Source organism: Erpetoichthys calabaricus, chromosome 10 (genome assembly GCF_900747795.2).
Source record: "Erpetoichthys calabaricus chromosome 10, fErpCal1.3, whole genome shotgun sequence".
In the NCBI taxonomy this organism is placed as follows: Eukaryota; Metazoa; Chordata; class Cladistia; order Polypteriformes; family Polypteridae; genus Erpetoichthys; species Erpetoichthys calabaricus.
In genome coordinates this window covers 53,910,575-53,926,371 of record NC_041403.2, presented here as the reverse complement: position 1 = coordinate 53,926,371, position 15,797 = coordinate 53,910,575, and the positions used below count along the sequence as shown (strand labels likewise).

Here is a 15,797-nt window from a genome sequence, read left to right as displayed (position 1 = left end):
GCTATGAGCCATAGAATGATGCACTTTGCGTAGAAGCAGTCTCTTGGCTGTCTGCCTTCCTGTATTGATTCTGCAACAAACAATTGGCCACAAGCTGCAATAAATAAAAAATATATTCCATTGTGCTCACAGAGCTCCAGTCTTCGGGGCACTGTTTGGCCATGCTACTCAGCATTGTTTATGAAGTTGCACTTCATGCCGTTGGTATGTTATTTTTGTTTCCAGTCTATGCAGATGGTTTGCAGATTTTTCTTCCATCAACAAGATAGAAACACCTCTTAAATAGTAATAAATCTTTCTTCATTACTATTATTATTTCACAGGGTCTCATGTTTTCTGACTTTTGGAGAGCCCTATAGAGTTTGTTTTGATCGTTGCTGTTCCAAGTGGCTAATTCTTATGCATTCTGCCGGTGTATATATAAATAATATAGAAAGCATTGTGATGAGGTCAGATTTTGAGTTTTCAAAGGATTTAAAAGATTACAATATCTCAGAACACTGTATAGTTACTTTCAGAGTGATGTGCATATGTCATAATGTGACAATAGAGAAGGTAATGCAAAAATGAATCACTTAATGTGAATGATTAAGGGAGTGTAAAACGGTCCTAGCCTGTTGATTTTGAAAAAAATCACTCCATTACATCGCGCATACACCATTCAATTTTGGAATGATTTTAAGATGAATTTTCAATCCAATATTCTGAGTCTGCCAGAATTTTAGCTTCATTTCACATATAGTATTAGAGGGGTTGTAATGCCTGATTTCATCTTGTGATTGGAGTGTTGTACAATTATAAGAATTTCTGTCATGTCAGTAATTTCAGTTGGGTGTCTTGTAGTGTGAACAGTCCTTCGAGATGATTTTCTGATGTTGACATTAAATTTTCCAAAATTAATTGTGCAGTGACTGCTGTGCTTCTGTGCATAGCAACAATAATCGCACTACACATGGTATAGTGAGAACGCATTGTATGGATGAAGAGCAATGACTGGTATTGTATTTCAGTATGTTGTACAGTGGCTGGAAATTGTACATTGGGTATTGCTGTCATCATGCTTATTTTTATCTTTTTGATTTCAAAAAGTGAACTGTTGTATAACAACACATGGCCAATGACAAAAGTATCTTAGGAAAAGTACACCAGAAGAAGCCAAAATAAACACACACAACAGTAAATTGCATACCTCCAGCTCTCTCTATAAAACAGACAGACTGTATTGTCCGCACTCTCCCAACCATCTGCGTGTCCAGGTACGCCTTTTTCTTTTCTTTCTAGTTGCAGAGCACAGTACAGCAAGAGATGGCAACACAGCTGTCTTCTTTGCTGACATTTTGAGAAGCCCGTAGCCTTATTGTTTTGTATTTTTTTTTAATGGGTGAAACTTTATTGTAAAATGTCAAAGGGTACAATTGTCCGTCAGGGCCATGTACAAGTTTAGTCTGAACACCAGCATCGTGTCATGTCAATTGGACTGAACGTGCTCATACATTTGAGATGACTCTATCATGTGTGACCCTGATTTTGAAAAAACACAGTGTACGCCTGACATTTTGTAGTACAAGTACAATGATTTTGCATTCTTTGTTAGGTTTTAAGTGCAAAACAAATGGTAAATATACATTTTTTTTCAAGAATGTGTGATCCCTCAGGTTCACTGCACTTAAGATATTGGTTTGAAATATTTTATTTTGAAAATCACAGCCTTATGGAGGGAAAGCCATGTCTTAGACCCATTAGATATTTTAACCATCTGCCTGACAGAAACACAAAAAAACACATCAATGGAACCCAAATCAGCACTTGTTAAATGCTCAGATTTATTTCTTAAAAACTTGAAAATATATATATGAACAAATTAGGATTATTGCATTAAACAAACTGTACATTTTATACACATTTTTAAAATTATCTAAATGTTTACATAGAGTGAGTGAAAAAATTCAAGATTTGTAACCACTTGCTGTTTTAATTTCATCAATTTTAAGATGAAATCTATTGCTTTAGCTTTGCTACGAGACCAACATTTTGACAAATTGTGTGCAAACAACAATAAAAGTAAACCTTTATGGTTTGAAATAACAAACAATGTTTGACAGCTGCAAAGAAAAAAGAAAATAATTAATTTAAAGCTACAGAATTTAAAAATGCAGTAAGCCTGGAGTGCCATAGCACAGAGAAGAAGCATATGGAACAAACGCAAAATTGAGCAGATAACGGCCTTTTTTTTTTTTTGCTTTCAAAGAGATGGCTCAACAGAGTTCTACACTTGAAGCGTTCCTTCGAAGTAAAGCTTCAGTTTTAGTTTATGTCTCTGTGTAGACTTGAGAGATTTGGTTCAAACACCGGTCAAAGCCACCCACTTGGAAAAAGGCGTTTTCCTCTGGAGCAGGTGAGAACTCATGTCCAGATCCACCCTGCGCATCTTGAACCATACCAAAACCTGGAACGAGAAGAGCCGGAGGTTATGAGAAGCATCATGACAGATGAGATTTGCTGAACCGTGGCTCTCATTATATGAATAAATGTCTTCCAGGCTTCAGGAAAATATGTCAAAATGCAATATTTATGGTTTAGATCATTCACACTTGTACGCTGACTGTCTTGAACAATGGGCTGTTGCGTATCGGTTAAAATATTTGACATATTTCATCAGCTAATATTAAGAACACTTGTGTTATGTGTAGATAGTGGTTCTACAACTGTCTTCACTGTTGAGGATCTATCTTATGGGATTTACAACACAGTGGAAATATTTGCATAATAAGGTTTTGTTTTTTTCATAGAAAAGCACAATTAGCTTTAATTTGATTTATCAGTTGCTACTTCAATATTTTTCATCCATCCATCTACCCATTTCTCCAAGCTGCTTTATACCATACTAGGAAGTGGAACCTCTCCCAGCAGCATGTGGGAATGGAGTCTGGGTGGGACGTCAGTCCATTGCAAAGCACACCCCTTCACTGTATCAGTATAACACCATGCCTCGGCACTGTGAGTGGAAACTCACATGAACATGATGTCACAGTTTGCTCCACCTGCTCCTGCTAGCAGGATTGAGAACTCTAGACCCCTCAGCGCCTGTTGCTCAGTCTCTTCAGGAAATAAATGGAAGGCTAAAGCTACACCTCAGAGGTGATACTGGGAGTCTTACATCAGCCAGGAACTGAATGAGGGTTATAAAAGGAGCACCTCTTCTTGTCTTTGCTCTGCCTGGGGTTATAAACTGAGATTTAGAGGGTCCTTAAAGAGGAGAGGAACTCTGGCTGGAGGCAGAGCCGGATCAGAACTTAAAATGCAGGTTTAGTTCTTACTTTTGGACACGTTTACTGCATACAGATGAAAAAAAGTCTTGTGAAATAATAACAAGCAGGAAGGCTGCAGTTTCTTTCCTGGTGTCCGGTCTTTAAAGTCACTGAATGGCTTCTAACAATCACAAAGGAAAACACATCCAGAAAGTACACAAGAGAGAATTAAACACTGGATGAGTCGACGTTTAGCAGCTCTAAGGCTGTTATCTGCCACACTTTTTGACAGTTCTAATCTTAGAAAGAACACCATAAAACAAAGCCCACAAGTGGCTTGTTTGAGTGCCGGCCGCTCCTACTGTCTCCCCCTCATCCCCTGCCAGTGTGGAGTTTGAATGCTCTTTCCTTGTCTTCACGTTTTTCTTCAAGCACTCCAAATCCCAAAAGACACAACATTAGATTGAGTATTAATTCTAAATTGGACCAAAGCGAGTGTGGATATGCATGTGAGTGTGTCTGTCCAGTCCAGGGTTGGCTCCTGCCATATGGCCTATGACCATCTAAGGCTTCTACTTTAAAATTTTGTTGTCAATACTTAAGTATGTATACTTTTGTAAAACTTTCAAATGCATGCACAGTATATTGACTTAAGTAATTACAGTATTTCATTTTAAAGTTTGGATGCTGGGAGATGCATACCACCATTTTTCATATTATGGCCCCCATGATGTCTCGAGTCACATGAAACATGTGTCAATTGTCTAGGAACCAAGGAGCATCATTGAAACCAAATGATCAAATGGCACCTCTCATGGAAACAAACACAAACAGAGGTGGTATCTATAGGAAACAAGCTCAAAAAATGGCAATGCATTGGGGTCACTGAAAAAGCAATTCAAAATAAAAGTGAATAGCACATTAAAACAAAATCAAATGACATCACTAAATTGACAAGACAATCCTTATATCACAAAATATATTGCTTAATACGGTTTCCAGCCCAGATGCTTGAGTTCCTCCACAGCACTTTTTCTACTGCTGCTATGTCCTTTTTGTAGCCTGGAGACCAAAACTGCACACAGTACTCCAGATGAGGCCTCACCAGTGCATTATAAAGGTTGAGCAGAACCTCCTTGGACTTGTACTCCACACATCGTTCAATATAACCTAACATTCTGTTAGCCTTCTTAGTGGCTTCTGAACACTGGAAGCTGATAGTGATGAGTCCTATTTTAGTCACTGTGTCTGTCTGTGTGAAATAACTCTGTTCCCAATGAACAGATTCTACTGAATTTTAGTAGATTTTTTTTTTTTTTTAAGGAAATTTGTTGGAAATGTTTTCATCGTGTTAGCTCAAATATAGCATGCTGTATGAATTTATGAAATTAAAAAAGTCCCATTTAAAGAGTTTTGGTAAATTTAGAATGGACAAACATTCTGTGCTAACCTTATATACTCTTTAAAATGTACTTGAATATTTTCATTTTTTATATGTGTGACAGAGACTCATAAGAGCAAAACAAACCCCCAATTCATATTATGGAAATGGCAGCAGAGTCATGCATGCAGCTGCTTGCACGTGGATAGACATCAACAAAAGTTTTAACTCTCCATTAGGCACTTCTTTCAAAAACGGGTATGTTTAAGAAGTTTATACTACAATGAGCCATAGACCTGCCAAAAACAACAGTTGGAACATTTGGAGTCTAGTGTCTATAAAACTATTTCAACCACCACAAGCCTATTTAGGCTCATTATTAATACCATGATATTGTAAAACACTCTTAAAGCATGTATTTTGTGTACTCTCATAATGCATGTAGTAAGTACATTCTGTTATCACTGTTATTTTTGAATATTATAAATACAGTATGTAGCACACAAATATCCAGTATGCTTGTCTCTGATGAAATAAATAAGCTAAAACATTTAACTAAGTCCCCAACACTTCAAAACATTTGTTATCTTATTGTAGGGACCTGCACACATCTGCAGGGCAGGTCTCTGGTATTGCCCAGTTGTCCACTGCCAAAGCCCCCACTCTTCACACTGCTACATCAGTTCAATCAGTGTGATCATGAAATGGGAAAATCTAATATAGTATAATTTTGGATCCATCCCCTCATTTTCATAACTCTGCTTATTCTTGTTAGGCTGAGGCAGCTTATCACAATTTCATGAAAATGGGATACTCCTTGGATTGGATGCAAGTGTACAGTTAAGAAGAAATGGCACTGCAATATATTATAACTGTAAGCTGTGCCACCCGTCTAAGAGAAGCTGAAATCCAAGTAATCAACGTCGACCTCAGCAATAATGTTTGCAGTGGACCATGCAATGCATATTTGTCTGTTGTTTGACATTTGGTATAGGATTCATGAAAAAAGAAATAATATTTGTGATGCACCATCTGTTGGAATGAAAAACACAATGCATTTTACTACTAAAATGCTTGTGATGCACCATCTTTTGGAATTACAGAGACATAGCAACTGGACGGACACACAGACAGACACAGTGACACCTAAAGATGCCACAGTCTCTACCTATTGTTGAGTGTACCCTTTCTATGCTGATCATTTTCCATTGAAACCTTTGTAATACTAAGAGAATCAGAACAACATAGCTTTTTGTTGTTATTCTCACATTTATTATTTTCACACATCAGTCTAAAATCAATTGTTACCTTATTTGAGTCTGTCTATTAACTAATAAATAATAATACTTTAGTTATTTTTATGTAATAACTCTACAAGGTTATTGCTGTAGAAAAACAAAAACAGATCTTCACCTGAGGAACCCGAGTGCACTGAGTTCATGTATCCATTGTGTCGTTGTGGATTAAAGCACTGGGATTCCCCTGACAGATGGATATCCCCAACAGGCTCTTCCATTCTGTAACTTTCTTCATAATGGAAGCAGCTTTGAAAGCTTCCTTGGTATCCTACAATTTGGAAAAGACAGTACAATCACCAAACCAAGCAGGAATGAGCAATTACACAATCTAAATAAATGTCAGTAAAGTCCCCTGCTAAAGTGAACTCTGATTGCCCACCATACTGATGCGAACTTATTAAACCTTAAACAATCTAGCCGTATGTACTTTTATTTTTTCTTAATGTTTTGCCTATGAAGCACTATGATCCAAAAACACATGTTAACAGCTATAACTTGGCCTTATAGGAGTGAGTGTGTGCTTTGGGATGGAGTAATATTTTGCTTTATGGTTGGATCCTGCCTTGCAGTCAGTGCTGTTGGGATAAGCTCCAGGCTCTGCAAAATTGGGCTTTATTAAGCAGGCTGCATGGATTTACGCCTGAACAAGTATATAACAAGTATGTTTCATTATTTCCCTGTAATTCTATTGTCCTTTGTATGATAATTTTTGCCTGGCTTGTCTAGTGCATGAAAATGCTCAGTTACACACAGTTATTTTCTCCCAGCAAAGGTTATGAGACATTAATAGCCCTTCATGGCCTACTGTGTTTCCAGATCTTTCTCTAATGAGGCAGTGGGACATTCTAGAACATTAACTACAGTTGGCGTCACCTTCTCTGTTGACCATCATATACCTTAAGGAGCAGTTGGGTAATATTTGGTCGGAAGTAACACAGAAGAGGACACTGGATACTATTTAGTATCTGCCTGACTGAGCTGCTGGAACTGCCAAGTAGAAGGGTCCTGTACTTACACCTGACCCCAATTGTCCTGGTCAGAAGCAATAAATCTTTTTGCCTTGATATTTGATCTGAAACATGGTATATGTTTCCCTGAAAAGACTGCACTCCTGATGATGGCCGTGGCTGTTTTATGTCCGTGGCAGTGTGATTTAAATTAATCTATTTACTCTTGTTAATGGGCAGTACACTGTTGAAGTAGTTATCACAATTACCTCAAGAACCCAGCAGCCAGCATTTCAAATCTCACACCCAAATTTAATCCGTGTGTAGTTTGGAATTTCTCCCCATATCTGTATTGGTCTTCCTTGCCCATCTCCAAAGATGTGTCAGGTAGTTTGACTGGCACTACTGTGTGTGTGTGTGTGAGTGTGAGTGAGCTGATGTCCTTTCCAAAGCTGTATTCTGCTTTCTTTCCAGTGTTGCTGGGGTAGATTCTGTCAATGGATAAACTGGCTTACTCTTTCTAATTCATAATTCTATAAGCCAGGCCTCTAGATTTTTGAATGCAGGTTCAGGCAACATTGTTTGCCATGCAGGACTAACACTGTCCACTAGAGGTCACAGTTCTTCACATATCCTGTCTGACTCTTACAACGTCACCAATCAGCCTAAAATGATAAAAAGGAGAGCTAGAGAACAAAAGGAAAAGCTGCACAGACTCGGGGAGAAGATGCAAACTGGATAAAGATGGTAACTAGGATTAAAACCCAGTCACCAGAAAACATGAGACAGTACTGTGAACTGGTGTGCCAACACACACACATACATATATAAAGTACCTTCAGAAAGTATTTAGACTCTTTCACTTTGCACAAATTTTGCTGTGCAGCAGCCTTACGTTAAATTTGTTTAAACTAATTTTTTTCCTCAACATGCTTCACTTTATACCGCACAATGACAAAGCGGAAACAAGATTGTAGGAATTATTATAAATTTATTAAAAATAAAAAACTGAAATATCACATTGACACAAGTATTCTGACCCTTTACTCAGTCCTTCCTTGAAGCTCCTTTGGCAGCAATTACAGTCTGTGCAGTCTTCTTGGGTTTGACACAACAAGCTTTTCATACCTGGACCTGGGTTTTTTCTACCATTCTTCTCTGCAGATCCTCCTAAGCTCTGTAAGATTGGATGAAGACCGAAAGTGGGATAGCTATGTTCTGGTCTCTCCAGAGATGTTAGATTGGGATTAAGTCTGGGCTCTGGCTGGGTCAGTCAAGAACATTCAGAGTTGACTCTAGCACATACTGTACTTGTGATTGCTTTGTGCTTAGGGTCTACTGTCCTGTTTGAATGTGAACCCACTTCTCCACTCTGAGGTCTAGAGCACTCTGGAGCAGGTTTACATTAAAGATACTGTATCTCTGTACTTTGCTCTGTTCTACTTTCTTTAACCCTGTCTAGACCCTGCTGTTGAAAAACATCCCCACAGAATGATACTGCCAGCACCATGCTTCACCATTGGAATGCATTACCCAGATGATGAGCGGTTTCATCAAAATGTTGACGTATTGTCAACAGGGGAACCTTCTACAGACAGGAGTGTGTCTTTCCTAGACATGTCCAATCAACCAAATTGACCAAGGGGGACTTCAAAAAAGGGGCAGAGATATTTGAATCAGTAAGTTTACAAGTGCTTTAATAAACTGTTTATTCAAAGAAACCTGGTTTCTAAAAGGCCATGCAAACCCTTGTGAGACAAACTGAATTATTGGTCTCTGAGAAATCAGGTTAACACATATAGAGTACCTCAGTTATTTAGTCATGTGAACTGTTAAGGATTTCATAGTCTGCACATGTCCATTGGCCTCTGTTCACCAACACATGTGTTAGCTTCCCACATGCTGTTAGTAGCCACAGGTACAAGTGTCCACAAAATAAATTTCCTTAGGCAAATGCTCAGGCAATTGCAATATTACTTCTCCTGGGTTAAGTAATCTGACTCGGTATTTCAGAAATCCCTAAATTTATGGTGAGGAACTGAATGTTTAGTGCTAAGCACAGCAGCAAAAGCTCGAGAACAGTGTTGGGGGTAATGCTTTAAAAATAACAACCCTTATGTAGTCTGATTACTTTTTAAAATAACAAGTAAACTAATGCAATACTCATTTTATTGAAGTAAAAATAATGTTATCCTAGCAGCATTGGGTGTAAGTCAAGAAGCATATGTACCAGTAAGCCGGTCCATTGCAGTGCTCAGTAACTCAGCCAAGAAGAAAACAGTGTGCTGTGTGAAGTTTAGAGCAGGAACTTAGAAATAAAGTGTTAGTTTAATTTTCATTTAACTATCTGCTATAGACATGCTTATACAGTGTGATCAGGTTACACAGTGACCAGTGTTCACACCACAAATGGCTCAGACCAAAGATGTAAAAAGGAGATGGATGTTATGTTATTTTACAGTACATGTAAGATTATACATATTTATAAAACAGAAGAAAATGATCACAGGCGTCATGCTTGTTTTCAGACCCATGATGACCGATGATGATGTTCTACTCTTTTTTGCATGGTTTATTGACTTTGGATGTTTTACCAAATGAGAGCTCCAGAAGCGTACTTCTGCATGTAAACAATTTCACAGAAACCAGCATTCTGTCTTAACCAGGTTACTCACCTTATCGCTGCTTTGTATGTAATGTACATGTAATATGAATATCAATATGATCAATAGAGTGGGATGTATCTGGACCTTATTCCAAGTGTCATAGCAAAGGGTCTGAATACTTATGGCAAAAGAATATTTCAGCTTTTTATTTTTTATACATTTGCAAAAATACCTAAAAATTCTATTTCCATTTTCTCACTCTAGTGTATTGAGTGTTTTTTGATGAGGGTAAAAAATTTATTTAAACTATTTTAGCATAAGACTGCAACATAACAAAATATGCAGAAAAATCCTCCCAATTTTTCTTATTATTTTGGATTTAGAGAAGTCCAGTAGTGAGAGATTTCTGTTTATAAGAAATAGCTGCATTTTTTGCATTAATTGGTCCAGATGACATACCTGTGGAAGCATGGAGATGTTTAGGAGAGATGGCAGTGGAGTTTTTAACCAGATTGTTTAATGGAATCTTGGAAAGTGAGAGGATGCCTGAGGAATGGAGAAGTGGTGTACTGGTGCCGATATTTAAGAATAAGGGGGATGTGCAGGACTGTAATAACTACAGTGGGATAAAATTGATGAGCCACTGCACAAAATTGAGAAAGAGTAGTGGAAGCTAGGTTAACAAGTGAGGTGACGAATAGTGAGCAGCAGTATGGTTTCACGCCAAGAAAGAGCACCACAGATGAGATGTTTGCTCTGAGGATGTTGATGGAGAAGTTTAGAGAAGGCCAGGAGGAGTTGCATTGCATCTTTGTGGATCTGGAGAAAGCATATGACAAGGGTGCCTTGAGAGGAGCTATTTGGTATTGTATGAAGAAGTCCGGAGTGGCAGAGAAGTACGTAAGAGTTGTACAGGATATGTACGAGGGAAGTGTGACAGTGGTGAGGTCTGCGGTAGGAGTGACGGATGCATTCAAGGTGGAGGTGAGATCACATCAGGGATCAGCTCTGAGCCCTTTCTTATTTGCAGTGGTGATGGACAGGTTGACAGACGAGATTAGACAGGAGTCCCCGTGGAGTATGATGTTTGCTGATGACTTTGTGATCTGTAGAGATAGTAGGGTGGAGGTTGAGGAGATGCTGGAGAAGTGGAGATATGCTCTAGAGAGGAGAGGAGAGGAATGAAGGTCAGTAGGAACAAGACAGAATACATGTGTGTAAATGAGAGGGAAGTCAGTGGAATGGTGAGCATGCAAGGAGTAGAGTTGGTGAAGGTGGATGAGTTTAAATACTTGGGATCAATAGTACAGAGTAATAGGGATTGTGGAAGAGAGGTGAAAAAGAGTGCAGGCATGGTGGAATGGGTGGAGAAGAGTGTCAGCAGTGACCTGTGACACAGTTATCAGCAACAGTGAAAGGGAAGGTCTACAGGACAGTAGTGAGACCAGCTATGTTATATGGGTTGGAGACAGTGGCACTGACCAGAAAGCAGGAGACAGAGTTGGAGGTGGCAGAGTTAAAGATGTTAAGATTTGCATTGGGTGTGACGAGGATGGCTAGGATTAGAAATGAGTACATTAGAGGGTCAGCTCAGGTTGGACAGTTGGGAGACAAAGTCAGAGAGGCGAGATTGGGTTGGTTTGGACATGTGCAGAGGAGAGATGATTGGTATATTGGGAGAAGGATGCTAAGGATAGAGCTGCCAGGGAAGAGGAAAAGAGGAAGGCCTAAGCGAAGGTTTATGGATGTGGTGAGAGAGGACATGCAGGTGATGGGTGTAACAGAAGAAGATGCAGAGGACAGAAAGATATGGAAGAAGATGATCCGCTGTGGCGACTCCTAATGGGAGCAGCCGAAAGAAGAAGAAGTTACATTTTTTGGTAAACCTTTCACTGCTTTAACTCTGTTTTCCCATTTGTTTTCTATTTCTTTGGAGAGTTTGTTCTCTTAATTGTTTTTGACTACTGACAACTAATGATGAGCTGAGCAGACATCAGGGCAAGCAACACAGAATTCTAATGGGTAGCGATTTCACTATTAGCCACTTGTGTGCTTATTAGTACTGTAAATAATAGCTTAAATAACCAGAGTATCAAAAAAGTACTAATAAACAAATAGAATACATTCTTATCAATCTACCTCATGTACATTCCTATTCTGTAAATATTCAATTTCTAATTACTGGATTGATACAAAACATAAACTGGGGACTACCAGCTTGCTTAATTAAAGTCAGCATCCAATTACAAGCAGAAGCTGGGTGAATGAAAACCCACTGCCATAGGACCTACAAAGGACTGAGCTTGAGAATACAAGATGTAGGAGACGTGAAAGGGAAAGGGGGGGTACCTGGAGATAAACTTGACAGGCACTGGGAGAATGTGCACACACGCAACAAGGACCAGGCATGTGGCACAAACATTGAATGCTGGCTTTGTGAAGCAGCACCACTAAGCACCTCAAATATGATTAACAAAATACTGGTGATTTCAAACAAGGAAAAAATCTTCCATCAGCATGCTTCTATTCGTGGACACAACAAGCTGGACCTTACTGCCACTTGCAAGCCTGCTACTGACAGCAGCGGCTCTGTTTTATCTAAGCCAGAAGTTCTTATGGCTTAGGGGGTTGTTGTTGTTTATATTATTATAATATTTATATTTTTTGAGCTAGAGTAAAGTTTTAGTTTTCACTTTGGGACAAATAAAGTATATCTATCTATCTATCTATCTATCTATCTATCTATCTATCTATCTATCTATCTATCTATCTATCTATCTATCTATCTATCTATCTATCATCAAAATATTTGCTTTTATTTTATATGAAAATTTTAGATTTCTAAGCAGCTTGTATCTTTACATGAAATAAGATATCTTTACTGAAGTAATCCCTTATAATGTTATCTGTACAGGGTCACCCCACCCAAAGCCCATTTATAAGCTGAAAATGAGGTGGTGCCCATGCTATAATGACTTAATTAGAGCCTTAGAGTAGGTTATAAAATCATACTTTTGACTTTCACAGACCACATTAAGAGTGGGGCCTGGTTCTCAAGGGAGTGCCTATTTCCTGTGACAATAAGGTCTGCTTTGTAGGGCTTTCAGCATCAGACTTAATGTGTATTTGTTTCCTGGAAAACAATGCACTGATGATTCCTAGTGGTTTTTGCTGTTTTGCATCAGCGGCAGTGTAGCTTAAATGAGTCTGTTTGTTTATTTTTTCTGATTCATAATTCTGGCATTTTATATGAAGTCAAGAGTAAAAATGCATTATGTCCATAACTGTGAGCACTTGTGATTTCTCTGCCTCTGGAATGCTCTTCAAGCCCTGATATTTGAATTCTTCAGAATCAGTTTTCATTTACTTCTGTATGAAAAATTCTTACATGTCAAAACAGTATCTGGCATGCAGTCATCAGTGTGACAGAAAGCACACTCCCTGATAAACAATGAATGGTGGAACGTGAATGCCAAGAGCCATAAACAGACAGATGTTACATCATTACAGCACAGTGGACTTGAAGTAATTTTACGGATCAGAAGATCCATGTTACACTGAAGAACCAGTGAGGTGCTATTTACAAGAAACACAATGGTATATGTTGTACATGTGTTTTTTACATTACTTTTATACTGAATTGAGTAAAAATGTTCTGTCATGGTCACGAATATGCTTGTTTTGATTTTTTTTAATTCTATAAGTTAAAGATGTGATTATATAAGGCAAAACTTCTATATCAGTTCTCGTGTATATGTATGTATGTATTATGAATTAAGACAAATGACACTCCACAGAGCACAGCCTGGCAGAATATGCAGGAAAAAAAAAGCAGGAACAACAGTCCCAAACAACACAACGTGTGCCCCTAGCTCTTTCAGCACTTTCTTTAACAGTCCTTTCGACGTTAGCAGGCCAGAGCCCTCCTGATTTTGTGGTGACTTCTCTGTCAAGTATCACATCTTCTTACTTCTTACATACTTGAGCTAGAATTTTTTAAAGCCTTTGCCTTGAAAGGAACTGAAGTTCTACTGAAAGTCCAAGAGTCATGATATGGTTGGGCCCCTTTGATGTTGCAAGCAAACTCGGACCCCAGTATCTACTGAATGATTCAATAAGCCATGAATCACTGCAATGGACTTTGCCCAGCAGCTCCCTCAGCAAAGTCTACTGACTACTGTAGTGGAAAATAACTAAAAAATCAAGACCATCTCTGTTCCACCAACTTTTATATACAGTACATGGTCTACGTAAGATTTCTCTCTAAACAGCATCCTAAAATAATTTCATGGGTCCTATTTGAATTCTTTTACAGTTATACTTTTCAGAACCCAAAATAATTAATAATGTCACCTCACAAGCCAGGCAATCTTTTGGCTGTCATCTACTTGCTTTCAGATACCATTGGGTTACCACTGTGATTTAGGGTTAGAACTGGCATTTTGTTAAATGGCACTTAAAGCAGGTTGGTGCCAGGAAAGGCATCTGACCTTAAAACCTTCTGCTTCAATATCTCCAAAATGTGCAGGGCAATCCAGAAAACAGCCATTAATCTGGCACAGAAAGATAAAATACCACTGGGTGTTGTTTACAGCCTATCCTTTAATAATGGCTGGAATACTGCAGTTATTGTGCCTGGTAGTATTGATGCACATGTTATCTAAAACAAAACACCCTGAATCTATTTACCTATTAAAAGATGAACAATATCATCTGGTATGTGAAATCCAGCTTTGTGAAATTTTAGCAAGATGTGTACCAACTGTACAAAAAAACTAAAATGTTCATCCCTCCCAACCCGCAATTATTACATGTGCCAACTCTGAACTGACCTCCTACTGAGGAGCCATCATGCACGTTTTGGTCTGGATAGAGAGAGTAGGATTTGTGCTGAGATGAGAGGTGCTGTCCACTTAAGACCGCGTCCTGGGAGGAAGATGAAGACTGCTTTTCCAGTTGTGTTGCCGTTGATGATGAAGAAGGATTGGGAGCAGCTACATTTTTTAGTGGACTAAGGCCCGGAGAAAGGAGTGGAGTGGCCAACCTGTGAAAAAAAAAAAAATAATAAAAAAAAAAAAATGAAAAAATCATTAGCAGTAATCGGAACATTATGAAAATAATTTTAATAACTTTGCAGATAAGCTCCTTAAGGACCATCCTTTAATTCTAACATTAATATCCATAACATTGATCACATCTTGCCTGAAGAAGGGGGCGGAGTTGCCTCAATAGTTTGCATATTGTAATCTTAGTTAGCCAATAAAAGGTGTCATTTTGCTTGACTTCTCATTACATCCATAATGGCTAACATGTTACAACACCCTAGTACTATGCATAACATTATAATACTTCTATCACTTATTGTAATTCTTCATTTTTCTTGCTTGTGTATACTGTACTAATAAAGTGATTTTTTAAATATAGTATACTTCAAATTTTAGGATATTAGAGAAACGTTGACATAAACAGACCATTCAGCATAAACACATCTCATTAATTACATTTAACCTCAGGAGGTTAACAAGGTACTATGTTCATTCTACTACTCCGTGAACTCCCTTCATGAAGAAATATCTTGTAGTACCTGGGAAAAATTTTACACGAGTACTTAACATGTGGAATCACCATAAACAGATTCAGCTCTTCCAGTCTTTCCTCATAGCTCATATGCTACTGTACTACGTCCACAGCCTTTTTGCTTTTACCTTGTCCATCTTGAAAGTCTAAAATTTTTGGAGGTTATCTCACAAGTATAGTTTACGGCTTAAGCTCCTCTAGACTTCCAATTAACGCAGTGTGCGATAGAAACCTGTGATAAAGCCAGCCCAGCACTGATCTCAGGAGTAACCACACTTTACAATTAGATTAGATCAACTTTAATAATTTCTGAAGGAAAAATTCAAATGTATACCGCAGCAAAACAAAAAACATAAAACACACATATCAACTCTGAAGACTTTAGGATAAGCCTTGTTCAGTACTATCCTAGCAATGCAAGTTCTAGGCTTTTTGAGATCCATTTTTGATATCTCCCATTTTTGGGCCTAGTCAGGTCAAAGCTTCCTGGTAGTAGTGTGAAGTCAGCTGGTCTGGGTGTCTCTTCTGGGCTGGCCAGTGAAAGTTCTGGTCTGCTTTATGGTCTTTTGTGGAGGCATCACACCCAATTTTATTATGTTCAAGCCTCCTTCTCACAGCATATATACTGTATTTTTCACATGGTTACTGGTCCTGACACTGCTGAAATACTAAAATATATTGCTTCATGATTTATCACTGTCTCATTTTAAAGAGTGAAAGTTATTGTTTTAGAAAACTTG

At 38.3% G+C, this 15,797-nt stretch overlaps 1 protein-coding gene across 2 annotated transcripts in view; it reads right to left on the bottom strand.

The window, feature by feature from the left end:
- Positions 1-1,808: 1,808 nt before the first annotated feature.
- The window catches only part of LOC114658379 (zinc finger protein GLIS1), a 399,488-nt gene continuing 385,499 nt past the window's right edge, over positions 1,809-15,797 (bottom strand). For both annotated transcript variants that reach the window (XM_051932942.1, XM_051932943.1), the window contains exons 8-10: positions 14,313-14,524; positions 6,043-6,195; positions 1,809-2,446 (exon numbers count right to left, since the gene is read on the bottom strand). In XM_051932942.1, the coding sequence (XP_051788902.1) occupies positions 2,310-2,446; positions 6,043-6,195; positions 14,313-14,524 (502 nt within the window). In that variant the 3' untranslated portion in view covers positions 1,809-2,309. The remainder of the gene's footprint in view (positions 2,447-6,042; positions 6,196-14,312; positions 14,525-15,797) is intronic.